Source organism: Trachurus trachurus (genome assembly GCF_905171665.1).
Source record: "Trachurus trachurus genome assembly, chromosome: 24".
NCBI classification, from domain to species: domain Eukaryota; kingdom Metazoa; phylum Chordata; class Actinopteri; order Carangiformes; family Carangidae; genus Trachurus; species Trachurus trachurus.
Window position 1 is genome coordinate 20581324 of NC_139910.1, and position 16061 is coordinate 20597384.

Genomic DNA, 16061 nt, shown 5'->3' on the forward strand with positions numbered 1-16061 from the left:
TTAAGACCTGGATAAACAGCAATTTGTTCTAGACTAGCCTGTTTATAGTAGGCGGGAACAATTCCAATTTCCAGGGACAAGTTAAAGGTATTAAGAAAAGAAAATTGATTTTGAGCCCATTATGGGTCTTAAAATGAGTGTAATCACTCATCTATCAGATGATGGAGACCAAACTTTGTGCAAAATTCAATTTTCAAGTAAATCCAGGGTGAATGTGGGGTAGTTTTTTTTCTGCATTGGATAATGCAGGGCAGGCACACACACGTACCGTCCCGCCACGCCCAGTTTAGCCCGCCCACGCCACAGCTGCTGTGGCCACGCCCACTTCTGGCACTAACCCCGCCTATGTCACCATCATAACCACGCGTACTTTTCGACATTAGCCCCTCCCTCTTCCCCATTATAGCTTTTAGCTTATAACTTTTACTGTATCCGTGGCAGTGCAATAATTGGTTGAAAGCTTGCCTTTAAGTCTGTGACTGGATCTCAGCTGCCTTCATCCAGTGTATATATGAAGCACTGACCCTCCAAATGAAACTGTAGTTTCTGCTTTACTCTAACTGTAAGACTTGACAGCTGGTGCGATGCAGGACCTGTTACAGCAGCTTAAAAAACACCAGAGTGGTTCTGCCAACAGAAGGGACAGGATGCAGGCACTTTAATATCAGAAAGGAGGAGACAGAAGAGGAGCTTTGCTTTATCACAACATGAGCACACTGACATTATTTACAGTTGTTCCATTGTCAATTCAGTTCACACGCTTCAATTTCTTACAGCAGCCACACATTTCCTCCCGGTCCTGCAGCGTCAGAATGAAGACATTCACTGAACAGACGATACGTAGGAGATCCAGCGACTGGAGGAATACGGTACAGAGCTGCTTCCAAACTTGATGAACTGATGTTGGCTTTTATTTTTCATTCTTGACAACTGGGAAAACAGGGGTTATTTCTGAGCACATTTATAAAAGTGATTTAAACGCTGCCGGAAATAAAACCAAGTCGAAATATTTTATACCCTCATTTCAATCTGTCCAACTTAGTGTTGCCATGCATGTCCAGCTAAAATACAGGTACGGGTCAAAGACAAACCAACAATCAATGTGTTTGCTTTGTTCTGCCTTTGTGTGGTGATCCTGCTCCAGCATTAACTCTCAGCTTCAGCTATGTTGCTACAGAAGCAGGTCAGCGTCAGTGCACATATCACCGTCTGTCCCAGTTACCAACAATGATGCTTTCATTAAACGAGAAAGAGAAGGAATGTAGCTTTATGAAAAGTCTCAGCAGAGTGGACAGAGTGACATGTAGCAAAAGTTAAACATAAAGTCAGAATAAATAGATTTCAGAAGTATATATATATACAGAAGTTGAGTTGGTTTGAAGATGCCTCTTCACTGATGCTGAAGGGGCAGAAGTGATGCACTGTTCCACTGATGAAGAATGAAGATAGTCTGGAGACGGGACAGAGCTGAAGCTGTGTGCTGGCCTCGTGTCTTAACTTACACCTGCCACAGTTTGTGTCATTTTTACATTTGAGACATTAGCATTGAAGAAAATATTTGGCCAGGTTTCACTGACACGCTCACCTGCTACTGCTCAGGTGGAAGAACTGTAGTCAGTTCATGGTGATGGACAGTTTGTATGAAAAACTAGTTATGTCTAATGAATGCTTACGTGAGACCTGCGGTCTGTGTCATGAAGTCATCAAGGTGAAGCCAGGTTCAACTCTGGGTTTTCAGTCCTATGACAGTGGTTCACTCACTGTGGTGACAAATCAGCATGGTAACTGATGCTTAACTGCTCCGAATCAAATCTAAACCTGTCAACAGCCAAACTACCCACCAATCAGATCACAAAGTCGTCATTCCTACAGGATCAACAATAAAATGGCCAATAATAAGGATCAGTGGATGATGTTGCTGTTTGTCTTTCAGAGTTTAATCACACTACATGACTACACGTCAAGTGACTGAAAACAGGTTCCTGACAGTGATGAAGCTTTTACTCTCCTCTTCATCACTGCAGCTGCAGTAACACGGGGGCACTCTGTGACCACCGCAGGAAAAAAAAACGTTAACTTTACATTTCAAAATAGCTTACCATCAAACAAAATCATGATGTTTCTACATTTGATCTTCAGTCTGACTTCAATCTATTTCCACTGTTTCTATACACTTGTCTCAACCTGTTGAAGTTCACTTTGTTGTCGGTTACCCTGGGTACACTGAACTTGCTTCATTGTCCAGACCTCAGGGCTGATGTACTGTTGGCTCTGTCTGTGTCTAATGATGATGAGAATAGGCCTGAAGATCAGAAAGGCTTTAGGCCTTTATTATTAATGCTGTGGGTTATGACGGGCAGGTTATTCCACTATCATTCTTTTTGATGACAGTGTTTCTCCAATCAATGTAACGTCTGATATGTCACATGGTACAAACTGCAGCGGCCTGGTGCTTTCTTCAGTTCTCTTAACATCTCAACATGCACGCACACATAGTCAGTGTTGTATGGAGGATGGAGGGATGCAGTCTGTGGTGAAGTTCCCTTGTTGCTCACACTCTGTCCAGCTGGGTGGAGTCAGCCTCCAGTCCAGCAGGGCTCAGTTCACACAGGTAGAAGAGCGTCTCCTCGCTGGCCTCCGCCTCCGTCAGAGGCTCCAGACGAATCAGGGAGCTGCGGGCCGACTGCTTCGACCTCAGGCCGGTGTCCAGCAGCTCTGACGGCGGCTCGGCCTCCACGGCGGCACTGGAGCTTGAAGAGGGCTGGAGGTGGAGATTGGAGCAGCCGGTGTCACTGCTGGTGCCCAGATCCAGCTCTGGAGGCGCTGTACAGCCATCGAGGAATGCCAGCAGGGGGCAGGTGGTGTACTGGATCAACTGCTTATCTGAACACAGACGAAAACAGGACGAGTCTAAAACAAATCCAGAAAAACCACAACACTCAGCACATCCATGTCTTTCCATTGTCCCGACCTGCAGGTGAACTGTGGAGCCTGACATACAGCAGGTGTATCTCAGCTCAGTTCACCACTTTAATGGATGAAAAATTAAAAAAACAAACAAACATTTCTCCCTCATTCTGGCAGCAAACAATAAAAGAAGCTGGTCCAAAGATTTTACAGGGACAAGATTATGAGGGTCACATGCTCAGACGGCCAATGTGGCCGATGAAAGGAAATGTAATATAAAAAAACTGTCTGATGAATGTGTGAGAGTCCTTCACTCACCTGTGTGTTCTTCTGTCCTGCCTCTGTTCAACAGTGTGCTGTTCTCTCTGGACACACTCTCCTTAAACACATGAAAGAAGAGATGATAAAATAAATGCAACATACAACAGCCTGGATTTTTTGTTAAACGTTGTTGAATTAATTCAGTCGTGGATGCGTATATGAGCACAGCACTAATCCTGGTATTAATATGAGGCAGCAGTCTAAACTGTGTTCACTCTACACTGTGATGTTGTTGCCTGTTGTTTCATCCTGTTTCTATTCTTATCCATGACTCTTCTGTCCCTGTGGTCTCCTCAAACAGCTGTCTGTGCTCCACGCTCCCACAGTTCTACTCACTAGGACTGAAAAACTTACACATAATGATATGAACTTTGAAAATAAACACGTTTAGCTGTGTTGTTATGTCAGTGCAGGCACTCGAGTCCTTTTACCTCCATAGCGTCAAAGTCACCACCAAATTGTTTCCCATGGAGCATGGCCTGGAAGTCCTCCAGACTGCAGTCAATGCTGTCCAGATAGTCCATCAGCTCCACCCTAACGCAAACACACACACACAGAGACCATGTTCCATCAGAGATCTCTTCTTAGCACTATCCACCTTATTGATCCTTATTGATATTGATCCACCTTATTCCGAACGTCATCTATGGTCAAAATCGGAAGCTGGTTTTGCAAAGTCCAAGTGTGTTTGACCAGAATGATGAAGAAGGTTCTCTGATTGGCCAGTCAGGTGTCCATGCCAGAATACTGTAGTGTTAATCCACCTTTTTCCGAACGTCAAAATCCGGTGGGTTTACGTTTCCATGGTTTCAGTCGTTGTCATAGTTGGTAAATGCATGGGTCTATTAACGCTGGCTTTTACCACGGATGTCAATCTGTGTGATATCCATTGTTAAAAGCTGGTGTGATGATCCATGCGTTTTACAGATTTTCATAGAAGAAAAAAAAAAAAAAATCCATGCATTAACTGCGACTACCGAAACCATGGAAATGTAAACATACAATTCCACCGGAAGAGCAAAACCGGCTTACGTTTTTGACGTTCGGAAAAAGGTGGATAAACACTACAGTATTCTGGCATGGACACTTGACTGGCCAGTCAGGGAACCTTCTTCATCATTCTGGTCAAACACACTTGGACTTTGCTGTTGCGGAGTAGATGAAACCACCAGCCAACCAGTATCTCTGACCGTCCTGTCTGTGCTAGATGCACATTTCATTCAACTTTGTCAACCAACACTGTTTTACCTGCCATAGTGCAGCTCCTGTTTTCACAAATAGAAGACCTTTACCAGCTACACTGTCCAAACCTCCATGTTGCTTTATTTAAGTCCCTGTTCAGGGTCCTTGGAGGGGGACTTTAACTACTGTTGCTAAGTACAGCAATTATTTTTGACTCATGATTTATGATGAAATGCCACCATTTACTTGGTGAAATAACCAAAGATTATGTTTGTGAACATTCTCAGCATATTTTAAAACACTGTGCAGGGGTAGACAATAAGGGAAATTTGCCACTGGCCCGGCCCCACCATTCTAACCACTGGCCCAGGACAATAGGTATCGATCCCCATATTAACGAAAAACAACATATCCCAGCCAATTCCTGCGGTCTCGCCATCGAGGCTGGAACTTTCTGATACCATTACTAGTCAATTTCCAACATTCTTGATACTTATTCAATACCACGATCTTGTAGTTTCTTGAGATTTTGGGGGATTATTTTGTTATATGTATTTTAGTGATTATGTATGAGTTGGTATATTTGTGTTTAATTTTTGTATGTTGTTATTTATTTGAGTCTGATGTAAAGGATTTATATCCTGTATCAGATATTTTTCATTCAATTTCATTAAAGAAGGTCAAAAAAAGTGCTTTTAAATTCATCAGGCTACTTTATTTAATAAATAAATAACTGTTTCACATATTTAGCCTCCACTGTGGTTTAACAATGAAGTAAAAACAGAGTTAAAATGGTAAATATGCCTCAACACAAACATGAAGTTATGTAGTCATTACTTTTATCCTCCAAGTAGTTCAGTGATATAACTGTTGTTCTCATTCATTCACGTTTAGGCTGTTTCCACAGATTGGTGCAAAACTGACTCATTGTTTCATTTTCAGCTCAGTTTTGCGTTTACACACGTTTTTTTTTTGTTGTTATTATGGTCTAAATGTCACGTGACGTGCCACCGCTGTGGCGCACACCGAACAGCTGGCGCCCCAGCGCGAGCTCTGGCCCGTGTGTAGCGTTCGCGTCGGTCCCGACAGGACTCGACCCGACGCGCTGAGGAGGAGGGAAGTTTCATGGTTAAGAAAAAGGTTTTTATCGGTTCTTGTGACGACCTTCTATCAGCAGCAGTGAGTGAGCTGCAGCTGCAGCTGCTTGCAGGTGGTGCTGACGTGCCAGGGCACAGCGCTGGCTGCGCACAGAAAGTAGATGTCTCTGTCGTTGATCGGGTCGGGATCTCTTAGCACTAATTACCGAGATGATTTGACAGTTATCATTTCAAACCACAGGGATTTAATGTGAAATTAGATTTATTTATTTACTTGTTATATTTTTTTCAAGGCATTATTTTCACTGGCCCCACCGGGCCAGTGTTTGGAGCGTTCTGGTGGCCCTGACGGTTTGAAAAGTACGTCCGGGCCACCGGGCCATTTATATTGTCGACCCCTGCTGTGTTCAAACTGATAACAATGATCATTTTGGTGATATTCTTCATCTTTATCTCTATTCACTATTTTAAGATCATAATCTGTGAACATCTTCATCTTATTTAAGAAGAATGACACAGCTAGAACCAAGGATAAGCAGCATTTTGACAGTGACAGTGAGCAGCAGTCTTTAAAGGATGGTCCTAGTCAGAAAGACATTAGAGAGTGAGAAGCAGCTGCTGCTTTTAAAGATCATGGATTGGATTTGAAGTTGGCACTCACTTGCCCAGTAGGTTGATGTTCTGTGATATTGCTCCACTCTCGTTCAGTATGGAGTCCATCATCTTGACGGGATCTTCCAGACTCAGGACTGAGGGTTTATTGAGCTGCAGGGCGCTGCTGGTGGAGCCGCTGCCGTCTCCACAGCTGCTCCTCAGGCCGTCGTCTGCGGCTGCAGCCTCCGCCTGTCTGCTGTCATCTGTGCAGGTGGTGCTCACCTCCGTCTCAGTCGGCAGCACTGCACAGCCGTCCAGCTCCACCTCCACAATTTCCACATCACTGAGGAAGGACGTACATTCAAACAACATAACATCAGACAGATACTACTGACAACCTTCATGCTGCTTTAATGCAGAGAACACATGTCACCAACATTCAGGCATAGGTGACTGAAATTTTGGATTTTCCCTTCATTCTGTATTTTCTGATTTATTCTGACTGAAAATGTTGACTTCAACTGACTTAACTGCTACTGTCTCTGTGCAGCTGCTAAAAATCAGCAAAGACATAGAAATTTTAGTGGAAGGAGTCAGTTTTATGTAAGGTTGTTGTAATGTCTATATGTCGCTGCATGCTCATGTGAAGGAGGAGGATCCTGAAGTGTGCAACAACATGAATGGATTGTGAGGTGGCTAGATTATTGGGAACAGAGGAGATAACATTGGTGAGCACAGTAACAGCTGGATGTGTTGTCGTATCATGGACCCTACCTCAGCCTGTGGTTGTTCTCTCCAAACCCGTCTCCTCCCATCCCATTAACTGTATTTATGGAGTATTAATCCTCATTTAAAGCAATTTACGCAAACACGCACAGCAGACGTTAACGTTCACAAACAGAAGTGGACGCTCGTTAACCGATTAATAACCGATAAGATCATAATGATCTGAATGTCTGCTAGGCTTGTGCCGATCAGCAACGCAAGCCTTTTTTCTCTTGTGTAATGGCAGAAAAAAACAAAAACCACTACGTCGACCATCCTCCGGGCACAAGCCGAGTCACAGACACTCAACAGAGCTTTCGTGCACTGTATTCAAAGAAGGCGATGCAACATGATGGCCTCCAGTGGGTGCACCGGCCACCTATGTACAGTATTGTAAACAACTTATTCTGAGTTACGAGACAGCTTTCGTTTGTATGCGGTTGTGATTAGACTTCGGTAAATACGTATTTATGAAAGCAATATTTGATTTTTGCTAATAAAAAGCCAAATAAGCCACATACTGTCCCTTTAAGTACTTAGGGGGACAACAGGCTGGACTGGTCCAGCCACATGGAGGCAGTATACAAAAAAGGTCAGAGCAAGAAGGCTATGATCTTTAAATATCTGCAAACCACTGCTGTGCTCCTTCTATGTATGTATAAGACTGTTGGAGCCAGCACACTGGAGTTTGGAGTGGTGTGCTGGGGGAACAGGAACAACAACAAGTGTCCAATATACTATCAAACCCTCTACGTGCAATACGTCTAGCACTTCAATATTATTTATCCATTTCATATGATCAGTATTCTATTTGTTTTATTTATTGTTTAGCAGTAACGGTTAAGAGCATTTCATATTTTAGCTTACATTTTTATAATTTTACAAACTTGTGCATAGATCGATCTATCTATCTATCTATCTATCTATCTATCTATCTATCTATCTATCTATCTATCTGTCTGTCTGTCTGTCTGTCTGTCTGTCTGTCTGTCTGTCTGTCTGTCTGTCTGTCTGTCTGTCTGTCTGTCTGTCTGTCTCCACGTAGGAGATAAAGCATCTATATCTTATCTACAGTATATCTATGTTTATCTATCTATGAGTAATATAGGTCTACATCAAACTACTGTTGTTCATACTAATCCACTTAACTGTTACCTGACAATAAGAATTATTGATTAGTAATATCAGGTTAATAGCTAAATAATCCAGGACATCAGCACCAGCTGAACAGTTCTTCTCTGCCAGAGGTCTTCTTTTTTTCAGTAGGTTACAAACAACTGGGGTTGTAATCAGTGTGTTAACATGCATATGGTGGCAGTGTGACAGAAGAATAGAAGACAGGTCTTACCCCTGCTCATAGGACCTGGGTAACCCCTCTGTCATCTCAGACGTCACCTCACCATCATTCTCGGTCAGGTCACAGATGATGACGTCATCTGAGATCTCAGGGCCCTTCACACCATTCAGATTGTTGACGGACGACTAAAGAAGAAACACAGTCACGACCTGGGATTCACATATTCAACCTCATCGATTTGAGAACAAAACAGAAAAAGCCAAGGTTTGCTGTGGGTCACTAGGTGCTGATGCTAACTGACCTGCTCCACACACACTTTATCATCATAGATCTGGTGAATGTACTTGGGCTTCTTTCCATTGCTGTTCATAAGAATGGGCCTGTCACAAAACAGACAGATAACAATGACAATGTAAACCGCACAAGCCATTCAAGTACAACGCCTCATTTCACCTTAAACAATGAAGATTATTCTGTTTTTTTTCATTTCATCATTGTTAATTACCAGTAATGATCATTTAATCAGAAACTTTCATGATCACACATTATCATACACACAATTATACACAAGTATGTGAACTCATTAAAGGAAGTTAAAAGATGAGATGAAAAGCAGTACTCACCTTTTGCGTTTTAAATTCAGGATGCGGTTGTTCTGTACCAGTGTGACAATGAACTGTATCAGCTGGAAAAACAGGAAGCGCTCAGGGTTAATAAAAAATATGAGTGGATCTGCACCTTAGATTGCAGGGATCACTACAGCACCTGCTGGCTGTCACTCTTCTCTTCCAATCCTCATCAATCCAAAGCCACAAAAATGTATAAATGAACATTTAATAAAGTGTTTGTAATCCTACTGAGATTGAAGCCTGTGGTAGAGATACTAAGCAGGAAGCTGTCATTCAGTTTATCATCACACACTCAAAGACATTTCTCCTGGGAAGCAGTGGCGTGTTGGAAAACTCACCTTTTTGATGAGCTGCTGTTGATGGGCATGTTTCTGCCTCAGGTCTGAGATCTCCCTCCACAGAGCTTCGTTCTCTCTAAAAAAAAAGACAAAAATAACATTAATTTACAGTCAAGAGAATGAACTGCTGCACCAACGATGTTACCTCAGACTTCCTGTGGTTTTACATTTGAAGACAATATTCAGGGATAATGAAGGAATGTGCCACCAGAGGTATTTGACAGGTATAATGGAGAACATCTACAAATACACATACATTCAACAGCCAATTTGTTTTATTTAATTTATTTATTTATTTAAAGCAACACTATGATGATGTGATGGAACACGAGCCGAGGAACACGAGAAAGTGATGGAACACTGGCCGCTCGTGTGCAAAATCCGACTCCCCCTGTTACTCTGACAAGGAGAGTGAGATTCTGGCAGGGAGCTGAAAAATTCTACAACACCGCTCTGATATTTAGGGTATATGTTCAGAAAATACAGTGTTGCTTTAAGTTTTTTGGGTAAAGCTTTTTTGCCAGCTAGGTGCTCTAACCACTTGACCACCTGAGCCTACTGGTCACTTTATTACACACACTTTCAATGTGGCATGGCTGTAGATGCCAAAATGGCTAGTCTATGTTAAAACTGCTCACCTACTGGGATTTTTACACACAGCCATCTCTGGGATTTACAGAGAATGGTCCCCATACAAGAAAATATCCAGTGAGGGATAGTTCTCGGGGCAAAAAGCCTTGTTAATCCCAGAGGTCAGAGGAGAATGCTGTTGTAGTGGACGGTCTATAGAGGGTATGCGTTTACGTCACGTTGCCCTAGGCAACGCCCCGTTCGATCGGACTGAGTGGCAAAACAAGCGTCCCTCAACATGCTGGCGGATAGCGGTGGACTCATAAACTGGATAAAATATCGTATATCAAAACAAATTGATGTCAAAAGGAATCGACAACCAGCTCCCCAAAACCGTCTGCTCCACTGACACTTCCTGTAACACGCAGTGACCGCGGTACCTGCAGAGTGACTGACAGGGTCACTGTTTGTGCAGAGGGACCAGATTACAGCTGTTACTGTCGTCCTGACAGTGACTCCCGAGCTGCTTTTATTCTGGAAAAACTCTGACCAGTCAAACTGTAGGATGTGTTAGAGGACTAATGTATCCGTCTAAACATCATAACTATGACACCTGAAACTGTAAACACAGCTGACTGATCGAAAAAAATGACCGCTCCAGTGAATTTACTTTCCGTCATTGAGAACAGGTTCTTGAATGTAACTCGGTCAAAGTGAGACGTATCCGCAAGATTTTTAGCAGCTCTGTTAGGTCATGCATGCTTTACATGCTGGCAAAGCTAGACATGTCAGACTTGTATGGGCTCGGAGAAAATCGCTTCGTTACTTGCTCGTTTTTGAACTTTGGCGGCTCTGCCACTCGTCTTTTTGCCACTCAGTGGACGTTCCACAGCGACTTCCGAGTACCGTGACGTCATGTGCATACCCTCTATAGGCATCATTTTATACATATTTTTTCTTCTATAGGTTCCGCTGCTATGTTCCACTATTAATGTTGGAATTTTGAATATTTGTACGTTAAAATCAAGTACTCCAGTGCTCTAATTCAAGTAAAATCTGACTGAACTGAACTACTTCCACTGGAGAATTCCAGTAATGGAGCTGTGGACTGCTCTTACCTCTTGAGTGTTGACAGCCTGGCATCGATGCTCTCCTGTTTGCTGTGAACGTTGTGAACACTTGCCAAGATCTTACTCAGGTCTTCCTGTCTGATCTTACTGTCCTCTGGCCGAGCGTTGGAGACCTGAAATTACAGTCAAATCTTGGATTACAGTATCCTAAACATTGGGAGCATAAAAGGATGCAAAACTGTCGTATTCAGAATATTTCCAGAAGAAGAATACAGAACCAGAAGCATCAAAGGGCTTTATCTTGACCAACACTTCTCCCTGACTGGCTGGTTGTAACCTGTTTAAGTCTGTACTGGCCACCGTACTGTCCCAATCATTTTGCTCTCCTGTGTGTGAGACTGCACCTTATCTGATGCACTTTACTTGACCACTATGTTCTTAATAGTGTTATCTTGGATCTTGTATTCTGTGTTTTAACGGTATTTCCTATATTTATCTTATATGATCACAATTAGTGCATATTTTATTTATATTGTTATTTATAACGATGCGCTTCTATGTCACTATATGTCTTTGTGTTGTATGTTTTTTACCTTTATGTGATTCTATGAGCTGCAATCCAAATTGCCCTTTGGGGACATGAAATAAACTGAACTGAACTGAACTGAACTTAAACATTGCAGCAGCTCTATAGCAGCTGCTGTTTGGACCATTCTTCCTCATGGAGCTGCTTCACTTTGGAATCTCAGGATGTCTGGTGTGAGAGGCTATCTGATCTGAGCTCAGTCCACAGTTTCTTTACCCGATTCAGGTCTGGATTCTTACTGGAGCACTCCAGAGGATGGCTTTTCTTTTATAGTGTCATTATAGCAACATTATGCACCTCAAATACTACTGGAACTCCTTCTTACATTTTATATTGAGAAAACAATGATTATGTTGATGGGGTAAAAAGATAAAAGAGATGACTCCACCTTCCTCTTGATGTTCTCCAACAGGTCGTCCTGTCCATGTTTGAAGTAAGGGTGCTGAAACTCCACTGGACCGTCTCTCTCCTGTTTCACGATGCCTGTATCAATGTGCATCACCTTACGGAATCCATCTGAGTGTGCACACAGAGGAGTAAACAACTTAGAAACCCACACCATAGAAATAGAAGGAAATTATTATAATGTACAGCTATTATTATGATTTTGTTGTTCACACCCAACTACTTCAGAGTTTCATCCAAATCACTACTGTGTATTTAAGAACTGGAATGTGTTACACCCTGAATGAAACTAATCTATTCTTTTTTGCTCAAGTGCACATACCTGTTTGGTATCAGGTGTGTATACTATTACTACTAATAAGGCGTGGGCTATAATTCAACACAGCTGCACATCCACTCTAAAAGGAATTAGTGCAGTTTAATAATATGTTCCATAAAATCTGACTCCTGTTGGGATCAGCACAGCATCAACCAGCCACAGACTCATAGATGCATGCAAGGCAAGCACCCTGGGTTTGTTATGTGTCAATCAAGATGAGGTGGAAGCAGTGGCAGTGGTGCTCCATAGATTTTTCAGCCTTTTAAAACTTTTTTACACTTTAGTTATTGGGGACAAGCAGTGTTTGAGCGAGGAAGCCCACTGTAAAAGTGACTGACTCCTTTTATTTACACTGTTGCCTTCCTGTTCAAAGCAATGTCACACAACCTATTTCCTGGACTGCTACTGGTTTCTTGTGATACAGATGCATTGGACAAGTTATTATTTTAATCTTTGACTGCAAACATTTACTTGGTGAAATGTGTTTGTGATAATACTGATAGCTGCAGTCATTTTGGTCACCAGGTTGTGAATTAAAATGTCAGTAATAACCTGCCTGAGGAAAAAGAAAACTGAGTCAGTGTCCAATTGTCTTTCTCTAAAACCTATTAGCCTATGTTTATTTTGTTGAATTTTTATTATATTGTTTTTTTTGTGGTTTTTCTTTTTCATTTTACGTATTTTTATTTTTTATTTTTACCATGATTGTGACATTTTGCCCCTGTTTTACCTCTTTGCTGTATCAGATTCCAAACAGTAAGTAAATTTCATATGCTGGATTTGGACTGTTGGCTAAAATAACAAGGACAGTGGGAAATTATATTGGCTGTTTTCCTCTGTTCCAAGTGGGTTAGCCTATGTGCTACTACTTACCAGCCACCTAGATTAGTGCGGCCCCAGCTGTACCAGTCTAGGGCCAATCTAAAACCACTGCACAACTCTGACGCAGGGCAGTTTGTGTGCATATCTTGCACTATACACTGCACTGGCCTGAGGCTGAGACAGGGTGATTAATGAAGCCTTACACATGTTTAGCTGCCTGATGAAACTGGCCATGTTGTTATGCTTGAAGTACTTGGGGAGGATCTCCTTGGCAAATCGCTGCTCGTCCAGCACCAGGAAGCTGTTGCCCTCCTGGAAACAGTCACAACAGGATACACGTTCATGTGTCATTTACCGGCAACTGTGCCGAGCGAGCGCACACATACACACCCGTGAGCATCTTTACAGCAGTGTTGGGCATGGGCACATTACTTTAAAAAAGTAATTAGTTATAGTTACTAGTTACTTTCCCCAAAAAGTAACTGAGTTGGTAACAGAATAACTGTATTATAAAAGTAACTCATTACCCAGAAAAGTTACTATTGCGTAACTTTTTCTTTTTTTTTTTTATAAAATGCTCAAATATGTCAAATTACTTGACTCGCCCCTTAGCCCCCCCTAACCATAACTCTAACCCCCCGTTCATCTGGAACTAACCAACTCACTCAGTGGTTAGGTCCAGATAAACAGTTTTTTGTGTAGCTATACACTCTAAGGGGTGTTATAACGGGGAAACAGTAATGCGAAAAAAAAGTAACGCCGTTATTCCCATCACTGCTTTACAGTAACTCAGTGTCCAAACCTCAAAGATGAAGTGATGCTGCGTGACGCAGACTGACTCTCGTTCAGTATGCTAGCTAACCAGCAGCTACACAATGAAGGCAGCTGACTGGCTAACTGAGCTAACGTTAACAGCTGATGTTTGGCCTTAGCATAGACTTGCTCATAGATATATTTCATATGTCGAAACAAGTAGTTGGGTGCTGTGTGTGTGCGTGGCCCACGAACTCCTACCTGTTCATAGTTATGTGTTAAATTACGGCTTGTGTGACTTAGCTGGCTAGTTGTCTGCTTGGCATTAGCTTCCAGCCCTGACGAGCTAACGGTACACAGTTGACCGTTAACGTTACCTGACTCCAGCAAATGAATTCATTGGTGTCCGCATCCTCCACCAGCGTCCACAGCTTGGTGAGGAATGCTGGCACGTTCGAGTTGTGCTTCATCTCTCCAGTGTTTTACAGCTGGACTCAAACTGCGCTGAGACGGCTCTGCTCCGCAACCTGTGTGTGAAACCCTGGTGAAAATCTGCTCCACGGTGTCGCCTTCAGGAAAAAAAAACAACAAAGCTTGCAACTTCCGGTTCCAGTCAGCGGGAGCAGATTGGCTGAGGATTGTTTTACGTAAGACTCCTCACGTGGAGTTCCATGCAAACAAAACCAAATTTGGCACCTTTTCCTCCCGAACCTATGTTGAGCTGATCAGATGTTGGGTTTGAGATGAAACCTGGGGCATCCAATAAGGAATGTGTCAAATATCCAATGTTTTTATTAGAGAACAAAAAGCCAAAAAACGGTTAACAAACAGTACCAACTAGATAGAGACGGGTCAGAGGTTAAACAGGGATTTCTGAGGAGGATGAGAGGTGGGGGTCGAGTGTCGTTTTGAGTTTGTTTTTAGGTTTCGATCGATTTTGCCTTAGCCTAGTGTTTGTTTGTTTTTACTTCTGTACAAAACGGCCCACATTGCCTATCCCTCAGGGTCCACCCCTCAGGACATTTGTTTGTTTTTATTTTAGAGTTGTGTAGCCTAGGCCTATAGAAAAACTCTAAAATAAAATTGTCCAGACTGTGCAGTTGCAATTTTACAGTCAACCACTAGGTGGCATAAGGGGTCTGACTGTGCAGGTCTGCAGCCATATAGGACTGTTGGTGAGACAAAAGATCTCCATGGCGCCCCCTAGAAAATTGAAACTCTAACCATTGGTAATCCTGTTTAGAAGCATGTTTTGTTACTGGGTAAAATGGTCCTTCTAGAGTTGTCAATATTATGTATTCAGGAAAAGGATTAAAAAAAACAGACCTCTGTGGCAGGACTGACAAAATTCTGACCAATCTATGCAATGATCCAATCAAACCCAACCTTTAACATCTTGAGGCCAACAGGAGTGTATGACCTTTAACACACAACTGATTGTACAGATGAATATATTTGTGAGATGTGCTGTATTTCTTAAAACATAGTGCTTTTCATTAAGACCAGGCACCCTACAACAGTCACTGTTGTGTAAGGTGCAAAGGATGATCACAGTTGACAATGAATATAAAAATGCAGGACATTTTGTTGCTTCCACATGGTTCCTGCAGGCCATGGAGTCATAAGGTTGCTACAATGTACAGCTCTTTTGAGTGGTGTGCTGTGACTGTGGTGCCTGCAGCTTCAATTAACTATATTCTCTCTCCTCCTGCAGACATCTCTGACTGTGGAGCCAGATCCATATAAACTAAATTCATTGTGTAATTAGTGATGGTTGTACATGATTATGTAAAGCCTTTTGAGACAAACTGTTTGTAAAAAAACAAAAAAAAACAAACAAACAAACAAAAAAAACCCAGACTATACAAATAAATCAATTCATAAATCAGCCCCTGAGATTTTTGATAGTTTTCAATTAAGGTTTCCGAAAGTGTATGACATCACTTGGCCACTAAATGGAAACATTGATTCGCTGCAAATCATGACTGCCATCAGCTAAACAAGTCAGCTGTTGTCTTTTTGCTGCTAAACTACTAAACATGTCGGCCTGTGCCTCATCATGATCACTAATGTTAGTATGAAACATTTCTCAGGCTTTGAAATGTGGAATCACTAGACTTTTTACATCAAGATTTCACTTTTTTAATGGTGACCCTCTGGAGATTTTGGGAGTTCCCTGACAGTAACATAAACAGAACATCGAGCTTAGGTTAATGCAGTAAACAGTGACATCCTGCAGAGGCTTTCCTTAGAATTAGTCTATGAATTGTGACAGGGTAAGAAATTCATAATTCATATATTTGGTCATCCTATAGTAAGGTATTGCACAGACACCTCTGGCTCTGGAACTGCAGAGTAATCAGCTGCTTTGATTGACATTGTTCTTGGTGGACGCTCTACCTTTCC

The 16061-nt window shown here is 42.2% G+C and overlaps 1 protein-coding gene across 1 annotated transcript; it reads right to left on the bottom strand.

The window, feature by feature from the left end:
* Nucleotides 1-696: 696 nt before the first annotated feature.
* Nucleotides 697-14206, bottom strand: hsf2 (heat shock transcription factor 2). The gene is made up of 12 exons (XM_084000658.1): nucleotides 14033-14206; nucleotides 13106-13214; nucleotides 11745-11872; nucleotides 10819-10943; nucleotides 9131-9206; nucleotides 8787-8848; nucleotides 8465-8543; nucleotides 8215-8348; nucleotides 6169-6444; nucleotides 3660-3762; nucleotides 3226-3286; nucleotides 697-2883 (listed from the first exon to the last, which is right to left on the bottom strand). The coding sequence occupies exons 1-12, from the start codon at nucleotides 14123-14125 to the stop codon at nucleotides 2552-2554; spliced, it is 1578 nt and encodes a 525-aa protein (XP_083856784.1). The 5' UTR covers nucleotides 14126-14206; the 3' UTR covers nucleotides 697-2551.
* Nucleotides 14207-16061: the final 1855 nt, after the last annotated feature.

Excerpts from the sequence above, each read along its gene's own strand:
- hsf2 (XM_084000658.1), bottom strand. The coding sequence starts at position 14,125 with ATGAAGCACAACTCGAACGTGCCAGCATTCCTCACCAAGCTGTGGACG. Across the intron at positions 8,349-8,464 it reads ATAAAGTGTGTGTGGAGCAG|TCGTCCGTCAACAATCTGAA; the intron begins GTCAGTTAGCAT and ends TTTCTTCTTTAG. Across the intron at positions 6,445-8,214 it reads CCCAGGTCCTATGAGCAGGG|TGATGTGGAAATTGTGGAGG; the intron begins GTAAGACCTGTC and ends GTCCTTCCTCAG.